General features: G+C 34.9%; 1 protein-coding gene and 1 pseudogene across 2 annotated transcripts; one reads left to right on the top strand and one right to left on the bottom strand.

The window, feature by feature from the left end:
- Window positions 1-203: 203 nt before the first annotated feature.
- On the top strand, window positions 204-14,742 carry acadl (acyl-CoA dehydrogenase long chain). 2 transcript variants are annotated; one of them, XM_016502304.1, is made up of 11 exons: window positions 204-395; window positions 1,704-1,880; window positions 2,001-2,138; window positions 7,347-7,511; window positions 7,674-7,740; window positions 9,716-9,880; window positions 10,139-10,240; window positions 10,671-10,784; window positions 11,930-12,057; window positions 12,928-13,014; window positions 14,325-14,742. In XM_016502304.1, exons 1-11 carry the CDS (start codon window positions 304-306, stop codon window positions 14,416-14,418), a joined length of 1,329 nt encoding a protein of 442 aa, XP_016357790.1. In that variant the 5' UTR covers window positions 204-303; the 3' UTR covers window positions 14,419-14,742. The 2 variants fall into 2 exon arrangements, with proteins under 2 accessions (XP_016357790.1, XP_016357791.1); XM_016502305.1 differs by lacking the exons at window positions 204-395; window positions 1,704-1,880; window positions 2,001-2,138 and adding exons at window positions 4,276-4,467; window positions 5,776-5,952; window positions 6,073-6,210.
- A 4,992-nt stretch (window positions 14,743-19,734) lies between these two features.
- Window positions 19,735-20,957, bottom strand: LOC107700577 (tumor necrosis factor alpha-induced protein 8-like protein 3 pseudogene; annotated as a pseudogene).
- Between the last annotated feature and the right edge of the window lie 2,306 nt (window positions 20,958-23,263).

Raw genomic sequence — 23,263 nt, 5'->3', positions numbered from 1 at the left:
GGCTCAGATAGTGTCGATAGTATACATTAAAATAGCGTTTCAGTGACAAACAATTACTATCAAGACTAATTCACGTGTTTTAATTTTTAGAATGTCTTGGAATATTTCTAGTGAATTACAGCCTTACGTTCAGTTTCTATTTGACATCATCAGCGTTAGAGTAAAAGGACTCTTATTTTGACAGGTTGTCTTTACGTCTTTAGGCGGAAGGGTCCTTTCTTTAATTAGAGTAAAGTTCACGGACGATATTTGACCTGTCAAATATTGCGCCTCAGCTTTTGAGTTGATCACGTCCACATCAGCATGTTTGCACTAAAGGCATTAAGGGGTTTTTCTCCTGCGACGACAAATGTTTATTTGCGGAGTAAACAGGCGTTTAGCGTGACTATGTCGAGGTGAGTCTCATTTGTGTTGACTTTATTGTTTTCATTATCTTTCGTGTTATATCATAGTTATGTTTCATCATAATTCACAGAAATAGTTCATTTTAGTAGTTCTCGTTTTAGTTATTTATTTCTCGGATGCATGAAAGGAAAAACAATGTTTTTTTTTTGTTTTTTTTACATATGAACAACATTTATATTTTGATTGTAAAAAATCAATAAGGAAACTGGTAGGTGTTGTTTTCTAAAACATTGGTGTAAACAATAAAGCTAAGGAGTATCTCTAAAAACATTAAATATATGTGACCCTGGACCACAAAACCAGTCTAAAGTGTCAATTTTTCAAAATTGAGATTTATACATCATCTGAAAGCTGAAGAAATAAGCTATCCATTGATTTATGGTTTGTTAGGATAGAACAATATTTGGTCAAGATACAACTATTTGAAAATCTGGAATCTGAGGGTGCAAAAAAATCAAAATATTGAGAAAATTGCCTTTAAATTTATCCAAATGAAGTCCTTAGCAATGCATATTACTAATCAAAAAATAAGTTTTGATATATTTACGGTAGGAAATTTACAAAATATCTTCATGGAGCGTGATCTTTTCGTAATATCCTAATGATTTTTGGCATAAAAGAAAAATCTATAATTTTGACCCATACAATGTATTTTTGGCTATTGCTACAAATATACCCCAGCGACTTAAGACTGGTTTTGTGCTCCAGGGTCACATATTGTCTTTTAAAATATAGCATGTAAGGCAGCTTAATAAGGTCCACCGAACAATTAAAGTTATTATTTTTCCTGTTAACTTTCTATAGTAAAGAATATGATCATATTAAATCCTTCCCCACATTATATGTCTGCAATAGAAAATCTTTTTCAGTATTACCAATGTGATTAGAAATGTTGAATTTACATTATCATAATGAAAAAAGGAGGGCAGCTATATATAAAATTGTGGGAAAAATATAATCTCATTGTAGTTTTGTTGTAACATAACATCCTGAATGGTTAAAAATAGCAAACAAAAAGGGTTAATCAGAAGGTTAATATGTGCATTTTCAAATTACACTGGTGTTTCTTACATGTTTTTAAAGTAAATGTTTTTTTTTAGAATGAAATTAGAATGCAAATAATAACAAAAAAGTATAATGGTATTATGCTTTTCCGTATATGGACAGTTTTGTCTTTTATGGTACCTTGGAGTAATGAATATGGTTGAATATATTATTAAACGGGATGATATATCAGTGGTAATAATATATTTATAATATTTGGAGAACTATAGCAAAGGGGTTAATTTGATTCCCAGAATGCAGCATGTGGAGGTCCAGCATGGGGAAACAGCAGCACCCTTTCGACCAGAAACGTCCATGGCCAAGACACTGATGGACATCGGCACCAGACGGATCTTCTTAGAGGAGCATGACCTGTTCCGTCAAAATGTGCGGCGGTTCTTTCAGGAGGAAGTTGTTCCGTATCACGCTCAGTAAGTCGCCAGTGTGGTTCATCGCTCTCTGAATATGACATAATGGATACAGAATGAAATTGTAATAGATACAGAATGAAAATGTGTTTCAAAATGTATGCACATACTGTATGCTTATAGGTGGGAGAAGGCTGGTGAGGTCAGCAGAGAGGTTTGGAAAAAGGCCGGAGAACATGGATTGCTGGGAATATATACACCTGAGGAGCATGGAGGAATCGGAGGGGACCTCCTGTCTGCTGCTATAGTGTGGGAGGAGCAGTGAGTAGTCCCGCCTTCACCGGTCTATCATAGTAGCTCCTCCCTTACCTGTCTGATCCTACAGTGGATTGGGCAAAATTCTGAATTTTAAAACTCTCTTTTCTATTTCAAATCATGAATGTGAATTTCAATGGGACATCCCATAGGAATTAAAATTTTAATGACGGGAAGAGGAATTTACTGAACTGTAATTCAGTCAAATTTATCATAGTTATACAACAGGAGTTATGCAATAAAATATAAAATAAATTAATTGGACCGATTAGATATAGACTGAGATATGTTTCGTGTTCAGTCCTGTCAAAATAATTACCACAGTCATCAAAACAAATTTGAATTTTGCTACCACAAAACAACACAAACACCAAAATGTCCTCCATATTCTGTTCTGAAAGTGTAAAATAGAAATATATTAAATTTTAATAATAAAATGAAATATTGAATAATAGATACAAATAAATATAGACATATGTAAATGTATATATATATATAGTGGTGTGAAAAAGTGTTGGCCCCCTTCCTGATTTCTTAACGTTGCTACCGTATTTTTTACGGTAAAATTCCGGCAACCACAGCTGCCGGTTTTTTACCGTAAATTTTACGGATTTTTTTTTACAGTGTACATTTTTCTTGTGTGCAGAGTGTTATTTAGACAAAATAAACAAAAGAGGTTTGAACAGAAAACCTTCATTTTCAATCAAGAACACGGTTGTTTCTTCATGTCTTCCAACCATTTATAGGGTACATTTGTGTTTGATCTGTCAAACTGTTTGTTTGGTGTATTGAGGGCATGACAGGGTTTGTGGGTACTGTTCCTAATTCATATGACAGGTTCTGTTCACCCACCACAATCTTGTCAAAGCAGATTTTCACTGATCTCAGAGCAGTAAGGTTTATAGTGTTCTATATTTGTCTTAAAACCACTTTGAGATTTCTTTTGCACATTCAGTATTTGCAATATTTCCAATATCTATTTGCGCTGATCAAGGCATCACCTTTCACTGTGCATGAGTTGATATGCTTCTGTTCATGTATGTTTGCAGCAGCAGCAGACAGCTCTGCGTCTGTGTGAAAGTGGGACAGAGGTCATCCGGCTCTTCTCTGTGAGTCTGAACACAACAGGCTCTTTGTTCAGATTCTTCATTAGCACTGCTCCACATGTTCTGCACAGCATCAGTCTCTCAGCCTGTGACACTCATGCATCAGTTTCCGCATCATTAGGAAGACAAGGCTTTTAATGCAGCTTATATTAGAGCCAGTTAGTTGAGAATGCAATGAGACAGCATTGATAAAACAAAACACAAAGATGCAACACAATTATTTAAAAAAATAAATATTTTATATACTTGCATACTCAGAAACTGCTAGTAAAATCCACAAATTATTACGAAGAAAATAAAGGGATTTTTGATGTGTTTATTATTGGTGTCCAGTAGAGGTCACTAATGTCTTATTTCTATTGGAGAATAAAGGGAAAATAGAAAGAAGACGTGGATATTCTAACCTCTACCTCATGGATTATGACACATCGTACTACTGAAACAGTCTAGAAACATGAAATGCTTTCATTTTTTACAATACATTTTTGCATCTATGATTTCTTGTTGCAATACTGAAGCGCTCTCGAGGAAGCTTCAAACTGAAAGCGAAAATGACCTTAATGTTAAATTTGTCTTGGCAATTATCTTGGTGTGAGGAAACTCTCTGGAAAACATAGGTTGTACAAATTAGATATGACCTAGGATTAGAAAACAGGATGACAAACTGAACAAACTAGTCTAAAGCAGTCTACCCTTGTTAGTTAGGTCTATCTCTGCTGTAGAGTGTTATAGGCTAGCTGTTAATACATGGTTAGTAGCCTACATGTTAGTACATGGCATAACAAGACCATTATACATTCAGTACTCTGAATAAAGGCATTTCATTATATACAGGGCTCAGATAGTGTCGATAGTATACATTAAAATAGCGTTTCAGTGACAAACAATTACTATCAAGACTAATTCACGTGTTTTAATTTTTAGAATGTCTTGGAATATTTCTAGTGAATTACAGCCTTACGTTCAGTTTCTATTTGACATCATCAGCGTTAGAGTAAAAGGACTCTTATTTTGACAGGTTGTCTTTACGTCTTTAGGCGGAAGGGTCCTTTCTTTAATTAGAGTAAAGTTCACGGACGATATTTGACCTGTCAAATATTGCGCCTCAGCTTTTGAGTTGATCACGTCCACATCAGCATGTTTGCACTAAAGGCATTAAGGGGTTTTTCTCCTGCGACGACAAATGTTTATTTGCGGAGTAAACAGGCGTTTAGCGTGACTATGTCGAGGTGAGTCTCATTTGTGTTGACTTTATTGTTTTCATTATCTTTCGTGTTATATCATAGTTATGTTTCATCATAATTCACAGAAATAGTTCATTTTAGTAGTTCTCGTTTTAGTTATTTATTTCTCGGATGCATGAAAGGAAAAACAATGTTTTTTTTTTGTTTTTTTTACATATGAACAACATTTATATTTTGATTGTAAAAAATCAATAAGGAAACTGGTAGGTGTTGTTTTCTAAAACATTGGTGTAAACAATAAAGCTAAGGAGTATCTCTAAAAACATTAAATATATGTGACCCTGGACCACAAAACCAGTCTAAAGTGTCAATTTTTCAAAATTGAGATTTATACATCATCTGAAAGCTGAAGAAATAAGCTATCCATTGATTTATGGTTTGTTAGGATAGAACAATATTTGGTCAAGATACAACTATTTGAAAATCTGGAATCTGAGGGTGCAAAAAAATCAAAATATTGAGAAAATTGCCTTTAAATTTATCCAAATGAAGTCCTTAGCAATGCATATTACTAATCAAAAAATAAGTTTTGATATATTTACGGTAGGAAATTTACAAAATATCTTCATGGAGCGTGATCTTTTCGTAATATCCTAATGATTTTTGGCATAAAAGAAAAATCTATAATTTTGACCCATACAATGGATTTTTGGCTATTGCTACAAATATACCCCAGCGACTTAAGACTGGTTTTGTGCTCCAGGGTCACATATTGTCTTTTAAAATATAGCATGTAAGGCAGCTTAATAAGGTCCACCGAACAATTAAAGTTATTATTTTTCCTGTTAACTTTCTATAGTAAAGAATATGATCATATTAAATCCTTCCCCACATTATATGTCTGCAATAGAAAATCTTTTTCAGTATTACCAATGTGATCAGAAATGTTGAATTTACATTATCATAATGAAAAAAGGAGGGCAGCTATATATAAAATTGTGGGAAAAATATAATCTCATTGTAGTTTTGTTGTAACATAACATCCTGAATGGTTAAAAATAGCAAACAAAAAGGGTTAATCAGAAGGTTAATATGTGCATTTTCAAATTACACTGGTGTTTCTTACATGTTTTTAAAGTAAATGTTTTTTTTTAGAATGAAATTAGAATGCAAATAATAACAAAAAAGTATAATGGTATTATGCTTTTCCGTATATGGACAGTTTTGTCTTTTATGGTACCTTGGAGTAATGAATATGGTTGAATATATTATTAAACGGGATGATATATCAGTGGTAATAATATATTTATAATATTTGGAGAACTATAGCAAAGGGGTTAATTTGATTCCCAGAATGCAGCATGTGGAGATCCAGCATGGGGAAACAGCAGCACCCTTTCGACCAGAAACGTCCATGGCCAAGACACTGATGGACATCGGCACCAGACGGATCTTCTTAGAGGAGCATGACCTGTTCCGTCAAAATGTGCGGCGGTTCTTTCAGGAGGAAGTTGTTCCGTATCACGCTCAGTAAGTCGCCAGTGTGGTTCATCGCTCTCTGAATATGACATAATGGATACAGAATGAAATTGTAATAGATACAGAATGAAAATGTGTTTCAAAATGTATGCACATACTGTATGCTTATAGGTGGGAGAAGGCTGGTGAGGTCAGCAGAGAGGTTTGGAAAAAGGCCGGAGAACATGGATTGCTGGGAATATATACACCTGAGGAGCATGGAGGAATCGGAGGGGACCTCCTGTCTGCTGCTATAGTGTGGGAGGAGCAGTGAGTAGTCCCGCCTTCACCGGTCTATCATAGTAGCTCCTCCCTTACCTGTCTGATCCTACAGTGGATTGGGCAAAATTCTGAATTTTAAAACTCTCTTTTCTATTTCAAATCATGAATGTGAATTTCAATGGGACATCCCATAGGAATTAAAATTTTAATGACGGGAAGAGGAATTTACTGAACTGTAATTCAGTCAAATTTATCATAGTTATACAACAGGAGTTATGCAATAAAATATAAAATAAATTAATTGGACCGATTAGATATAGACTGAGATATGTTTCGTGTTCAGTCCTGTCAAAATAATTACCACAGTCATCAAAACAAATTTGAATTTTGCTACCACAAAACAACACAAACACCAAAATGTCCTCCATATTCTGTTCTGAAAGTGTAAAATAGAAATATATTAAATTTTAATAATAAAATGAAATATTGAATAATATATACAAATAAATATAGACATATGTATTGCAGTTGTTGCTGCAAAGCGTGGCACAACCAGTTATTAGATTTAGGGGGCAATTACTTTTTCACGTAGGGCCAGGCAGGTTTGGACAGCTTTTTTCCCATAATAAAATAAATAATCATTTAAAAACTGCATTTTGTATTTACTTGCATTTAATATTAATAATATTAAAATTTGTTTGATGATCTGAATCTTTTAAGTGTGACAAATATGCAAAAAATTGGAAGGGGGCCAACACTTTTTCACACCACTGTATATATGAAATACACATTTCTACATGTTTCTACATTTTAAGCACTGATTATTGATATCATCAAATGTCTCTGGAAATACCTCATCTGCTTGATATGTTTTTGAAGAATTATTTAAAAATACACTTCACTTCACTGCATCACAATATGGTAGCAAACCAGTCATACGTTTTAAACTCATAGCAGTCAGTTTTTTAATCAATTCAATCATAATTCTACTTCCTTAAATTCAAATTTGAATTCCAGTTCTATGTTTTGCTTGCTGTCTCAGTTCAAATTGAACTGGGATTTAAAATGCATTTCAGTTTCGAATAAAGCACAAGGCTGAATGTCTAGGATGTAGGTTTTTCCCCTTGGCTTTGTGTGTCTGTGTTTGTAATGTAGTGGGTGTTCTGGCTCTATTTGTGTTGTAGAATGTACTGTAACTGCAGTGGTCCTGGGTTCTCTCTTCACTCTGAGATTGTAATGCCTTATATCAGTCACTATGGCTCTAAGGCTCAGATCGAGGACTATATTCCACAGATGACTGCTGGGAAATGCATCGGGGCCATCGCTATGACAGAACCTGGAGCCGGCAGGTGGGCTTCAGTGCAGGCATGACATTAAAGAATAAATGATACTTTTAAAGATACAAAGACACTGACTCCCAGGGTGCATCACATTTTCATGCTTGCGGAGTCAAATAGTGCACAATCATTTGTTCCGTGTCGTCCTGGTTCACATTAATTTTCTCTCTGAAGTGACCTTCAAGGAGTGAAGACATTTGCAAAAAAAGATGGAACTGACTGGATTCTTAATGGAAGCAAGGTATGAACAATGGCTTCTGATGCAGAGAATTTTTCTATCAGTCAGTCAATCAATAAAACTGTTCATATAGCATCTATCAAACAAATTCAATGCCAGCATAAATAAGTGACTGACGCAAAATACAAGAAATGAAAATAGCACAAAAATTGTTTATAATAAAAAAGTAAAATAGAATAGAAATAAGTGATTATGATGGTAATAAATATAAAAGCCAGACTAAATAAGTGTATTTAATTAAAATATACAAAATTATAATAATTTTTAAATTTAGGATTGAAATAGAATTTAAAATGCTATTCAGCGTAATGCCAATGTAATAACAAATGAAGTGGGAGTTGCAAAAGATAGATATTTTTTTAATGTAAATTAAAATCATTTTTAATTAAATTAAATCATTTAAAAATATCAATATCTTATGCACCTCTACATTTGCAAAAAAAGATGGAACTGACTGGATTCTTAATGGAAGCAAGGTATGAACAATGGCTTCTGATGCAGAGAATTTTTCTATCAGTCAGTCAATCAATAAAACTGTTCATATAGCATCTATCAAACAAATTCAATGCCAGCATAAATAAGTGACTGACGCAAAATACAAGAAATGAAAATAGCACAAAAATTGTTTATAATAAAAAAGTAAAATAGAATAGAAATAAGTGATTATGATGGTAATAAATATAAAAGCCAGACTAAATAAGTGTATTTAATTAAAATATACAAAATTATAATAATTTTTAAATTTAGGATTGAAATAGAATTTAAAATGCTATTCAGCGTAATGCCAATGTAATAACAAATGAAGTGGGAGTTGCAAAAGATAGATATTTTTTTAATGTAAATTAAAATCATTTTAATTTACATTTAAAAATATCAATATCTTATGCACCTCTCACTTCATTTGTTGTTACAGTGGCATTTAGTGTAATGGCTGAATGGGGCATCAGAAAATATTTTAATTCTACTGTGTGGAACAGCTAAATGAGAAGTTTTGGTTTTAGTTAGCACCCATGCAGCACAATTTTGAATTAATTTGAGATGATTTATTGTATTCTTTGGTAGACCAGAAAGGAGAACATTACAGTAGTAATCAAACCAGTTAGTTTTAAATTTAGGATTGAAATAGAATTTAAAATGCTATTCAGCGTAATGCCAATGTAATAACAAATGAAGTGGGAGTTGCAAAAGATAGATATTTTTTTAATGTAAATTAAAATCATTTTAATTTACATTTAAAAATATCAATATCTTATGCACCTCTCACTTCATTTGTTGTTACAGTGGCATTTAGTGTAATGGCTGAATGGGGCATCAGAAAATATTTTAATTCTACTGTGTGGAACAGCTAAATGAGAAAAGTTTTGGTTTTAGTTAGCACCCATGCAGCACAATTTTGAATTAATTTTAGATGATTTATTGTATTCTTTGGTAGACCAGAAAGGAGAACATTACAGTAGTAGTCAAACCAGTTAGTTATATAAGCTTGCATCAGTCTCTCCGTGTTGCTCAGAGAAAGAAATGTCCTCATTTTAGCAATATTCTTCATGTGATAAATGTTTGCTCCTTGGTGTGGTTTAAGTCCTAATATATTTTCTTTAGAGGTAAGTTTCACTGTGACTCTTATCCTGATTGACTCACTTGCTAACTAAAATACAGTTAGCAATTGAGTCAATCAGTAGCATTTACAAATTAAAAAGTAATGGTCTTAAAATTGATCCTTGAGGTACCCCACATAGTGTTTGAGTTACCATTTATAGATACAAAAAAAAAAAAAACTTACTTACCTTGAGGTGCACTTATAATGTTGATAAGATTTTTCATCAAAAACAATCATAATTTAAAAATAAATGAATAAATAACTTAAATAAATAAAGAGTGAATCTTCTGCCGATTAGTTGGTTAGTTATTTTCAATTGTTTTGAATTTTCCATCAGGTTTTGTTAAATCACAGTCTTGTTCTTTGGTCACTTTCTCTCAGGTGTTCATCACTAACGGCTGGATGAGTGATGTGGTGATTGTTGTTGCTGTAACTAACCGTGAAGCAAAGACAGCAGCTCATGGAATCAGTCTGTTCCTGGTTGACAGCGGCACTAAGGGCTTCCAAAAGGGCCGCAAACTGGAGAAGCTCGGACTTAAAGCTCAGGTTCCCCTTAAAGCTTCCCAAATACATAACCTAATATATTAGTACATAATGATATATAATAATATATACATATAATATATAATATACATATACATATAATACATAGAATAATATATAATATATACATACATAGCCAGTTTGTGTAAGAGTTTACTTAGAATTTATTGAAATGTCTACGAATTAAATTTACATTATAGTTTAATATAGATTAATAAAGAGGTCTAGTTATAAATGTATTGGGTATTTGTTTCTGTGCAGGATACAGCTGAACTGTTCTTTGAGGATGTGCGTTTGCCCGCTGAAGCTTTGTTGGGTCAGGCCAATATGGGATTTTATTATCTGATGAATGAGCTGCCACAGGTATAAGAGTGAGAGTACAAATCTGCTGCTCTCTTTTGAGTTTTCCTATTCTTATTCTTGATAATACTGCAACATATTTAATGGCTTGTGTGTGGGTAGTTGTATGATATATATTCCATATAATGCCTTAAAAAGTAGTGTTTCTAAACACAGTGCTGCTTTTGAAGAATGTAGAGAGCATAAATGAGTATTATTTGTATTATTGAGTCCCTATTTCTAACAACCTGCTTTAGGACCCAATCAATTCCTTTTCACATATTGCCTCCGTCTGTGAAGATCTTTTGTACATGGATTGCATTGTCGGCATAAGATATCAAAATATGAGGGGATTAAGATTTTGGGAATTTGAAAAGCTCTACAAATGGGCTCACACCCCATTATAATGAACTATAATATGAATAGGGAGAGATTTCTTTCTGTCATTTTGCAGGAGCGCCTTCTTATATCAGTCATGGCTCTTGCCAGCTGCGAGTTCATGTTTGAAGAGACAAGGAACTATGTGATGCAGCGGAAGGCGTTCGGCAAGACCATCGCTGACCTGCAGGTAAATATAAAGGGGACATGTTAAAGCTTTTTTTTTTTTTTTTGCTTAAAAAAAATTTAACTTTATTTTTGTATATAATTGAAGGTAAGCAAGCAAACATTTCTAAAACATTATCCCTATTTTTTGTTGATACTGATTTTTATTTACATTGTTATAGGAATATAAATAAAAAACTACAGAAAAATTGTCCCTTTAATTACTAATTAATTAATCATTAAATTTTTGTTATCAGTAAATAAAGATTCATTAAAATACTGTTTTATCTTTTATAAAAGCTCTGCATCATTTTTCCACGTAAACAATTAAGCTTTTCTATTTTAATCTGTGAATTACATTAGACATGAGAGAACACAGCACTGTTCTCTCATGTCTAATGTAATTTTGACATGTTCCATTCTTTTTAATAGTCTAATTGCCTGGTTCACATAACAATAAACACTGAAATATGATGAAAAATCTATTAGGATTAGACTGAAATGATTAGGAAACAAACTACATATAAACTTCAGAGGGATTCAGGTTCTAAACACAACAAGCAAGAGCAAAAGATTTGGTGAACTTTGACACATTTTACTCATCATTAGTTCTTCTGGAGATTAGTATCTGTCCTACTTCCACTCTATTACCTTGCTGTGACTGGCCGGACCAAGTTTCTGAACACTTTATAGGCATTGTTGACATGTGATCGGCTATAGTTTTTGATGACAGAAAACTAGCAACTTCAGAACAAGCCACAACTTGATTTTAATAAAGTAACTATTTATATAGTATGGTTGTTTTCATAGAATTTTTAGTTATTTATTTTTTTCTATTTAAAAAAAGAAAGAAAAATAATAAAATCTTTATGGTTTGACCTCTTTAAAAAAACCCTTTCAGTTGTATTAAGTTTCTCTGCTCAATTAGTTTCGTAATTTGTTTAGTGTGCTTTTAACCTCCCGTAAGGTCACGGCCACACACTCACTTTGTAATTGTATCCCTCCAGCCTGCCTGCAGTTTGAGACAGATGCTCAGAGAAATTGAATAAGCTCCATTACACTGTTCATTTATACATATGGATGGGTAGAATCAGTGAGGGCTAAATCAGGTTTGGACTAATAAAACCTCATTATCATCAGAACTATAACTGATCATCTACCATCTTTCAGGTGGTGCAGCACAAACTGGCTGAGTTGAAGACAGAAGTCTGTGTAGGTCGAGCCTTTATTGACAGCTGCCTTCAGCTCCACAGTGAGAAGAAGCTGGACTCAAGCACAGCGTCCATGGCCAAATACTGGTGAGACTTTTGATGATGAAAAAAGCACTAGCGACTAGCGGAGCCTGTCCAGACAGCAAATAGAGGCAAAATTCTAGCTATAATGTGATTTTTGCAAACTAAACTCCATCATGTTATACTGTTAAGATCCTTGGTTTTAAAAATGTTTCAAAATTCTGATGGTTCGTCATTAGAGACGTTGATCTAGTGAACCCATGAAAGATTGTCTAATTTTATTTAACTGATCTCTGGTCAGTTTTAATAAATTTACTAAATGCACAGGCTTGTATAGTACAATAAGAAGAGTGAAAGTTCATTATTTCTTATTGTTGCCCAAAGTTACGGTCACATTTACCATTGCTTTGTTGGCAATTTTCTTGGGCAAAATCCAGTCAATCTGGAATTTCACTCAAGGGCGAAAAGATTTCTCAACACAGATGAGATGATCATTCAAATTCACAGCGTTGACCATCAGAAAGCTGCTTTGTTTGACTTGTTGTACTTCATACATCTTCATTCAAAAATGGTAATTTCTCTTATCACTGCTAAACACTATTGTACTGTCAAAAGCTGATGTTTTGAACTTTGAATCTAACTGATTGAATCATCCAGATCTCATCTCCCCGCCACATGTATTCTCATTCTACAAGTCGTTTCACTTAGAAATGCATCACAGTACAATAGTAATGTCAGTCGCAGCTTCCATTTCATGCTGATTGTGACAATAATGGCAAATAACAAGATATTTTAAAAAGCACTACTGTTTGGTTTCGTTTTATGTGAAGCTTTGCATGCCTGATGAAGTCTATAGAAAGCACTACATTTCTTGCATCATTTTGCACACTTAATGTTACACCAGTTTTGTGTGACAAAGTCTTTTTCCCTCCCTAGGGCCACAGATTTGCAGAATAGTGTTGCTACTCAGTGCCTGCAGCTTCACGGAGGATGGGGCTACATGTGGGAGTATCCGATAGCCAAGTGAGTAACAGTCACTGAGAAGTGTACGATCAGAATGCTGTACAATATTGGTTCTGTGACAGTGACGCCAAACAGTTGTTAAAGAGTTAGTTCACCTACAAATGAAAATGGTCACGTCATTTCAAAAGAATTTCTTCTAAAACAAGAGAAATTTACATTGTCAGTGCTGCAGGAACGTGATTGCTATGTATTTATACAGATTTTTGTATTTTCCCGCACGTTGTTCACATAAAGTATGTGAACAATGTGAATTGCATTAATCTGACGGAAAAAGTGCTACCTTTTCAAATACATTTAAAATGCATGCATTTCATGCATGAATGCCATAACTTTGATAGAACTTCATAAGCTAGCGGTGCCTTCTATTTGTGTGAAAAATCATTAAGTGAAAATCATATTACTTTAAGGAGCTTGACAGCTTGTTTTTCCTTGACTGTTATTCTGGTGTCCAGCAGAGGGCGCGTTTCTCTCAGCTCTGCACTGTCACACCGCCACAATATCTCACAATTTAAATGGAGCTAAAACTGGATTCATTTGAATGGTCATTTATAGAAGACCTTCTGTGTTTTGTGAAACACATTTAAATATTTTTTCCATGGAAACTACAGTTTGATTATGATTTCTGATTAGTCACTCTTGATAACTGCAGTCTGTTATATATTTGTATATTTTCTTGGCAGCAGATGTACCATGTGTAGGTGTAAAATGCCTCTTTCAGAGCCTTCTGGAATATTCATACACGACCAGTCTTTTAAAATTTGTTATATTGCTTAGTGCAATAAAAAATAAAAAAAAAAAAACAGCTTTTAGAGATCGTCTAACCCCAAAACGAGATAAAAATATACATGTTCCACAAAAAAAAAATAATAATAATAATTAAAAATTTTTTTTTTGACTATTAAGAGTCTTTTACTTTCATGACAATGAAGCACATTATCTTCCCAAATTCTTATTTTTGTAATAAAAGATGAGTACATTTCTGGTCCTCATTACTTTAATGTAAAACTACTTATATATTATTTAAATTGTGAAGTATTCATAGATATTTGCAGTATCTCTTATGTGTTTCAGTAATGAGAGTGATTTTTTTCCTAATGATAATAAGAATTTGAGGGGAAATGTGATTGCCATGAAAATGTCACTATGTAAAAAATCTTAATGGTCCTAAAAATAGGCTTTAATTAATATAATTTTGAGGTGAAATATGACGGGAACACTCTTGAGATTCACCCAGCCAGATTTTCAATCTTGACTCATAAATGAAATGCATTAGAAACATTTTAATGATTGTCTCGTGTGCTCTCTTTCAGGGCCTTTGCAGACTCCAGAGTTCAACCCATCTACGGTGGAACCAACGAGATCATGAAAGAACTCATCTCACGCAACATCGTTAGTAAAAAATAAATGCAGGGAATATTAAAAAGATGAGGGTTTGATTTGGTGCCTCTTATTTCTGTAGCTGGAGCTTCACTGATTGTTGATTAGAAAAATGATCTCAGATGAGTTATTCAACGCATACAAAATGTTCATGTCATGTGAAAGTCTGCTTATATCATATGATGTCTGCAGAGAGAAGGTCTCTTCTGTTTGTGATTCTGTGCTGTATGTATGGATATTTTAGCACCACTAAATGCAGAAATGTGTAAACATCAGATGATTTGATTGTTTTGATATGTGAATACCAACTTTGTATACTACTAAATCTTTATAAAGATATTTCTAAAGATGGCTCTTATGTTCTGTCATCTAACAATGTGAATCTCTTTTCTTCAAAGACACCTTCAGGATACTAAAAATGGTCTGTGAATTTTAATCATGCACTGTCATGATTTGTGTAAACAAAGAGAGTCTGTCTAAGTGTGTGTGTAAGTTCATGTGTGCTTTATGAGCCTTTGGCTGGATGGCGTGTCCATAGTGAGTCATGGAGCAGAGGTGGGTGGTCTGTGAGAGTTAGTTGGTGGGTGTTATAAAGAGATTAAAACCAGAGTGTTCAACTCTCTCTCCATCCCACCCTCTTTCTGTCATGGGTGTAATTATAGAGCAGTTTTCCTTTTATTCAAAGATATTCAAATATAGAGGCGCGCTATGAAAGTTCAGAGTAACTATAGATTAGACCGAGGAGAGAAAATCGTCTTTCAAAAGCGAGTTTGACTGTCGGTCAGACGATCAAAGTCATGGTTCACAAATGAATCGTTCTTTTGAGCTGATAATTTTAATGATTTGATCTTAGTGTTTCGAAAAGCGTTCGTAAATCCCTAGTTTATGAGGGAGAACAAAATGGAACAAAGCACAAATACTGGAACAATAACCAAACCAAAAACAACATTTAAGACCGTTTTTCAGTGAGAGTGAGACAATTACAATTTAGAAACGTGATGAGAGAAGACCATTAAACAATAATTTATTTCATCAATGTACTCATCTTTGAGTGACGAATCAAACCAACAGTTTCTAATCGATTCAAATCGTCTAAACAAACGGATTCATTAAAGAATCAGGCCATATATATATATATATATATATATATATAAACCCTCTGCCACAGGGTTGCCAAGTCTATGGGTTTCACGTGGAATTTTGCTGCGTTTAAAGTGTTGCTGTGGGTTGATTTTTGTTCACCTGTGGATTTAAGGTTTGAAATGCTGCATGAATTATATTTGGCTGAAATGCTTGCATTGAACCAATGACAATACTGTGCTACTGTATTATGTTAAGATTTGGTAGGGAACCTTTAAGTTGTGTTTATGATCACTAGTGTTTTCAATTTGCGTAATAGTGACTATTTAAATATGCACTTTAGGTATGGGAATTGCATTATTTTAAATTTTTGAATGGCCATTTTTGGCCTTGTTTTGCAGACCTGGCAACCCTGCACATCCCCACCGCTTTGATCTAAGCACTGTCATTCATCTTACTAAGGCTCCCCTGTTAGTGCACACTGTGAGGGGGTGTTTGAGTGTGTGGGTTGATTTGTAACCTGTTGATGTCTAACAGCCTGTCATGTCTTTCTGTTCTACCACAATTATTTCATTTCTGGGAGACCCGACCCAGCACAGTCTGCCGTGGCAGCTAAATTTGGGCTTTCAGTCGCACATACTTGATCTGTGAAGCCACTGTGTGGGCGATCCTGAGCTGTTAGAAAAAATGGTGCCATTCCTCATTAACAAGCCTAGGCAGAGTCTGCTTATGTATGCCACTTTTTCTGTATAATTTCCCCCCAAATAAGTTTTTTTTGTCCATACAATAAAAGTCAGCTGCATGGGTTCAAAACAACTCTAGCACTCATTGACTTTCATTGTATATGAGAAAAAAACACTAACCTTTGAGGCATTTGTGTGTGTGTGTGTGTGTTCTCTTTAAAAATCATTCTTAAGCAGTTAAAAAACAAATCTCTTAAAGCAGTGTATGGTTAAGTTTAATTAATTCTCCAGAAACTGGTTACTGGCAAAACATCTGCTTTATTACAGAGTGCAGCAGTCGACTTCCTGAAGTAAAATCTCATTTTCTCCGTAGGGAAATAGATTTTAAACGATAACTTATAAACCTTTAAAGACAGACCTCAGTACTGAGAGTTCCAAGTTTCTTAATCAATGGTATATGCTTTTTATTAAAGCCATCCGTTCACATTATTATTATTTATAAAACGTAATATATTGTTTCTATAGATATAATCAACAACTTTGAATAGTTTTATAGTTCTCCGTTGTTTTTAATTTGATTAAGTTATTTGCAATGCTTCATGGGATTGTAGTTCTTCCCTCACTAGGTGTTAAATACAATGTAAGGTGTAAAAGTGTGTAATGTTGTGATTCACCTTGTAACTGGTTGGCTTGGTTCAATGCTTATAATGCTTTAACAAAGACAATTGGAAAAATGAGTGGAAACCAATGTCGCTGCAAGTATAGGCGGGCACTAATGCATTCTTTAATGGAATAAATGCTCTTTAGATGCTATATTTAATTTTATTTTCTCAGAATATGTGGCTACTTTTGAATGGCTGTCAATGGAGAAAGAAGCTGTTGCCCTATATGCTGTAATTGTGTAGTTATAACATCTACCAGCAGGGACTAACTGGACCAAGCCACCCAGTCAAACCTTGACCCCTTGACTCATACAGCTATGACAGGGAATTTGGACCAGTGAGTGCTTAGTAACTTTTAAAAGTGAATGAATGGCAAGAAAAGTTCACCAGATGTTTGTCATTAAAGCGTCTTTGTCTTGCATTTAATTTCTGTCTTAATGCTTTTTAAATGTGGTCTTTCAAACACAGAGAAATGTCAGTCTGTTCTCTTCTTTTTGTGTTCAGAAAAGAGGAATTAAAACGCTTTATGTTAATAGAAAAGGAAGTTTTAACTCTGACAGACATGGTTAGTAAATGGTGAGTCCTCTTCTCTAATTTAAAAGGATCTGCCTCATACAGAACTTCTTTGTGTTGTATAAAATGTGCCTTTAGTTGTGGTTGAATAGAGTGATTTAACTGAACTCCCATTAGTCACATCATCTAACGCTGTTTTCAAGTCATGTTAGAATGATCGTATTTACAAGTTGAGCGCATGAGTAATAATTACCAGCGGGAAACCGGGCTTGTCAATTATTATGTCAGGAATTATGGCAGAAGCAGATTGTTATTGATCATAATACGTTGTACTTCTGAACGTTGATGATACAATTTAGTTTGTAAAAAGCTTGCCAGAAAACACTCATTTAGCCGAGGTTTACGAAGAAACCAAACGATTTCCATTTCCTATCTTTCTCTCTGGCAACACGAGAATGAGAAGATAGAAGATACATTATTAAAGCATAATTTGTTCATCTAATGTGATTCTTTTGGTTTTCAATATATAACATTAGTGCAAAAAGCTCCCTGTTGTTGATGGGAAATGAAAAAAAAAAAGAGCAAAATATAAAATTGTACCACGACTCCATTTCATTCCAAACAAAATCAGTTAATCACAAGTGATGTTGTAATATAATTTCCAAACTTATGAGAGACAAACTAGACCATTTGTTAAAACTGGATAAAGGGATAGTTCACTCAAAATTGTAAATACTTATTCATGTTGTAGTAGAATCATACTTTCACTTTCTTGAGAACATCACTGGACTTATGTGCAACTCAAATAAAACTACTGTAATAAGCTTTACTACAAGTTAACATTCTTATTTATCAAGGGCCACGTTCACACTGCGGCAGAATATAGTCAGACCTTTATTTGAGTATTGCGCTCACGCATGTTTTGGTTATTTACAGAAGTGACAATCGCATTCTAGGCTATAACTGATCTCACACCGGCAAAGCCCTGATGTGCGGATGGAACCGTACAGGACAACTAGTTATCTGTCACGTTACATAGTGCGAGAGAGCTCTGCGCTGAACATATGCGTTTAGTGTGTGGTTTGGGTAACTTGCAGGACATTTAGAGACTCGCACCTGTATGTAAATGTAGTTGTCAATCCCAAACACTGACAGTGTGAACGCAGCCAAGGTCATCAAAGATGTCCCTGCAGAGTTATTCTAGTTAACCAAACATGTTGAGTAGAATAATGCTGCATTCCATTTAACTCATCCATCGAACTTCCTTTTTGGAAGATCACAATAAATGTACTTTCTAAATTGCAAAAGAATGGTTTATGATCAGGGGAGATAGAAATTGAAGTTGAGATATCCCACATCTGAATTTGAATGGAACGCAGAATACTATTCCCAGACAACAAACCAGTGTCAGCCCAGATCCGGCCCGCATGGATTTCACACGGGCCAGATATGGACCGGATCTGGGCCAACACTATGTTGCTGTCTGGGTTCTAACTGGCAGTAGACCCTTAACTGGCTAAACAGTATGGACCAAATCAAACACAGATCAACCACAGTAGCTGAAATGACCAAAGGACACTACAGGAAGTTCATATGGATCGTTTAATGACAGATAATAGTGCTACACTCTGGGGTTACTGAACAGGCTTATGGAATAGTCACATTTCTCTTCTGCATGTACGTATACACACATTTACATGCTCTGAAACATCAGGATCTGGAAAAACCAAGCACAAGATCATGGTAGCTGTGACACTGAGTCATTACAAAGGCAAAAGACAGAAGACCAAAACCCCAAATTTTATTTACAATCTTTCTGCTGCACTTCAGTTATTCATTTATTTTTGGCGTATGCTCTGTTCAACAAAGGTTTAACAAAGGTTTGCGCCATTTTTCTTTTAAGCTCTCAACGCTTTAGGGATAGTTCATCCAAAAATATATAATTTTCATAATCATTTACTTGGCTTTATCTCATTCTAAACCTGTATGACTTTATTTCTACGGAAGAATCCAAGAGGTGGTGCAAAGAAAGTGAATGGGGTCAGACTCTGTCAAGCTTTAAATGATATTCGAAGCTGTTGCATTCACATTGATTCACGTTCAAATGTGTTAAGAGAGCACATTCTGTCAGGTTTGCCATCAGTAATACCAAATTTAATTTTTTTTTGCGTCTTTCTTTCATAACTGATTGATTTGCACCAAATTTTATGTTTAAAAATTTATTAGAAATAGCAGAAGGGGAAACTATCACTGAAAGTATCACTTTTATGGTACAGTTTTATATATATATGTATAGTTTTATTCCCCCCCCTTAATTACATTTTACAGAAAAAGAAAAACACCTTGATTATGCTAAACATCTCCTTTGTGTTCCACAATAAAAATGAAGCCATACAGGTTTGGAACATCATGAAGTTGACTATAGAATGTTCATTTTGGGATGAACTATATCCCTTTAACTTTTGAGTAGATTAACTGGACATCTTAACTGGTTCTTATGGAAGTACAGAAGAAAGCTAGGGTTGCATTACTAGGCCATTCTTAAAGGATAGGTAGGGTCAGATTTCATACAGTGCAAATAAAGGAGCCCGTAATTTAAAACGTTCCTGCAATTGCACACAAAGGACAGGTTTTCGGGACACCGATTCATTCAGGTTCTCCACTTAAATGGATTTTCCCCAAACAATCATCTGGTACGTTGACAATACAGACCAGGATTTTACTTTAATCTGCATTTGGTTGACCATCCCTAGAGGTTGGGTTACAATCACATCATCAAGTTATCATGACAGCCTAAATTTCAAACAAAAGCCAAAGAACACAAGTTGCGTAAAATCCCGCCATTCAAATCCCAGTAGCCTGATGAAGTCTCATCCGACGAACCGTGAACTGGAGGTTAAAGTGTGCCCTCATCTAGGAGTTTGTTTATCCCATCGCAGATCTTCCTCAGGTTAAGTCTGTACTCTTCAGATGGGCCGTACAGCTTGGTCAGGAAATCCACATCTGCGAAATGGTTGAACACATGGTCGATCCGCGCGTGGGAGCGTGCGGTCAAGTGGTGCTCCACCAGCTCATGGAGAAGGTCCCTACATTCCATCAGCAGCTCGGAAAGAATGCCACGGTCGAATGTGTACTCCACCTCGTAAAAGCTCACCACCGTCATGGCCGCCTGGTTCATCTTCTTTTTGAAGCGTTCGACGGTCTCCATCTCGTCAGGACTGAATTGGTGGTTTCGGTAGAGAATGCCAATCTTCAGGGCAATCTTGATGACATCTTTGATGATCTTGTGAGCTTCCTTCTTGCTTTTGGTGTATTCACGACTGGCCTTGTAGAGTTCGTCCAGAATCTCGCTGCTGGTATCATCTGTGAGGAGATTTGCCACGGCCATGGTGGCCATTTTACTCAAGATCTTCTTTTGGGCCTGAAGGGCCAAACTCTTGGAGTTGAAGCTCTCTTGCCCTATACAAACAAAGAAGAAAGTAAAGTTAGCCACTCCAAGAATTAGTTTTTTCTATCTCTCACATAAGTCAGTTTGAATGTCAACAATGTTCAGTTTTCTACAGAACATTGTTCTGTAAATGGGCTGCAGCGTTTTGAGTACCCAGGTCAAGGGCGGTCTAACAGACATCTTTGTCAATATAATACCATGCTGAAAGGCTTTAAATATAAAACATTCCATCTGTCTTTCAACATGTTTTGCTCAAATAAGTGTGGGTGTTTTTCTGAACCTTTATTATTGTGGATACCTCTATTCAGTTATTGTCAAATTAAATGTTCTAGCATTTTTAAAAGACTGATACGTTCCTTTGATGTTGAATTCTGTATCTCCACTCTTAGGCCCCGTCCACACGGAGACGCGTTTAGCTGTATACGCATAAATTTTGTATCGTATAGGCGTTTCGTCCACACGGATCCGGCGTTTTGGGAGAGTGAAACCGATATTTTTTGAAACCGGGTCCCAGATTGGATAAATCTGAAAACGCTGCCCTTGCGTTTTCGTGTAGACAGCAAATCCGTATATTTTCTGAAACGATGACGTTATCAGCCCACGTCTTGCCCCTAGTCAGACACCGCTACATCACGTAACAGCAACAAAAACATGAACAAACACTGAACAATTGTCTTTTTATTAACTAACATTAACACAGATTAATAAATGTATTGTTCCATGTTCGTTTGTATACCGCGCGCAAGGTTTATGCACATAGTCCAAATCTTCTCTGTTTTTAGTGTATCTCTGTGGCAGAATTACAGCGCCACATACAGGTCTGGCATGTATACTTGTATACTTTGTGTCGGTTTCGTGGTTTCGTGTGGACGCAGATATTTCTTGAGACGAGGGGAAAAAAAAGATCGGATAGGGAAAACTCTGGCTTCATGTGGACGTAGCCTTAATTTCGAATCTGAATAAAATGATGAGATGTTTTTTAATAATACATTATTGATATATTTATTTAATTTGTGCTGATTTACTACAGAAAAGGATGGAGAAAGGAGATGGAAAAATAAGAGTGCTTAGTGACATCAGCAAAAAAAAAAAAAATTACAAATAATAATTTCAGGCTGAGCAAGTTTTGATGAAATATTAGAAAGACAATTTATTTATCTGTTTGCACAATTATAAAATGAGTTAGAAAAGGTAGAGCATCACTGGCCAATGCAACTGACTTTCTGTAACAATGATGTTTATAGTCTTTTTAAGAGCGACTTTATTGAGCCACTATAGGTGTGTCATAACCGTATTGTGGGCAAATGGATGGCAGCAAAGCTGTTGATTTACTAATGATGTATAGAGTGTCTAATGGATGAAAAAAAAATGGATTGCATTCAGGGAAGGCTGAGGGGTTTATGAATCTCATGCGGGATTCCGTGACTTGAGAAAAAGATTGATGATGGTCTAGTTTTGGCAAGTTTCTCTCTCTCTCCCTCTCTCTCTCTCACACTCTCTCTCTCTCTTGTTTTTTGGTGAAATGTCAACTCTAGAAACAACTAATATGAACATGTATACCAGTGTTTCCAGATATTTGTCACCCTTCACCATACACAATATATGGATTTTAATCTATATGAAATTTAAACTGTACCATTTTTTAACGGCATTATTTATTTGAAAAAAGTTTTTTATACTTAAATATCTTTTAATATTATATACTGAAATACAATTTATTATAAAACAATTGTGTTTTGAACAATTTTAAGTTGGTTTAAAACAGTTCTTGCTTCACTTTGTTTCAGACGTCACTGAAATTCAGTATGTTGGTTCAATAATCGCTCTGTTCATTTAATGAATTATATTTTCTGACTTATTGAAATCATTTTATTAAAAGAACCAGCTCATTCGAGTCATTTGTTGGTGAATCAGAATACACTGTTCAGGTTGTGTTACTTTTTGCATGCAGCCCCTAAAGACAGCTCAATAAAAAGATGTTTTCTTGCCATTGAATAGTTTTTTTTTTGCATACAGCTCAGACTACAAGCTAAAAACTCTGAGATATTTCTTGCCGTGGCACTGTAGATCCAGCAGGGGTGAAGAGCAGTGCAGGAAACACTTGTGTGTACTGCACATTAATTTCTGGGGAAGTACACACTCAAATGCCTCGCAGAAGTACTTTTCAAGAGCTCTCATGTTAGAATGCTGCAGAAATTCTTTCTGTCTTGCCATGTTCCTCTTTTTGCACATGTTTGTGTTGTATTTTTGCATCATCTAATAGACCGTCACTCTTAAAAATAAAGGTGCTTCACGATGCCAGAAGAAACTTTTTTGTCTAAATGGTTCCATAAAGAACCTTTAAAGGGTTAGTTCACCCCAAAATGAAAATTCTGTCATTAATTACTCACCCTCATGTTGTTCCAAACCTGTAAGACCGTCGTTCATCTTCGGAACACAAATTAAGATATTTTTTGATGAATTCCGAGAGCTCTCTGACCCTCCCG

The sequence above is a fragment of the Sinocyclocheilus anshuiensis genome, unplaced genomic scaffold (genome assembly GCF_001515605.1).
Source record: "Sinocyclocheilus anshuiensis isolate Anshui unplaced genomic scaffold, SAMN03320099.WGS_v1.1 scaffold1372, whole genome shotgun sequence".
Taxonomy (NCBI): domain Eukaryota; kingdom Metazoa; phylum Chordata; class Actinopteri; order Cypriniformes; family Cyprinidae; genus Sinocyclocheilus; species Sinocyclocheilus anshuiensis.
This window is presented reverse-complemented; position numbering and strand designations above follow the sequence as displayed.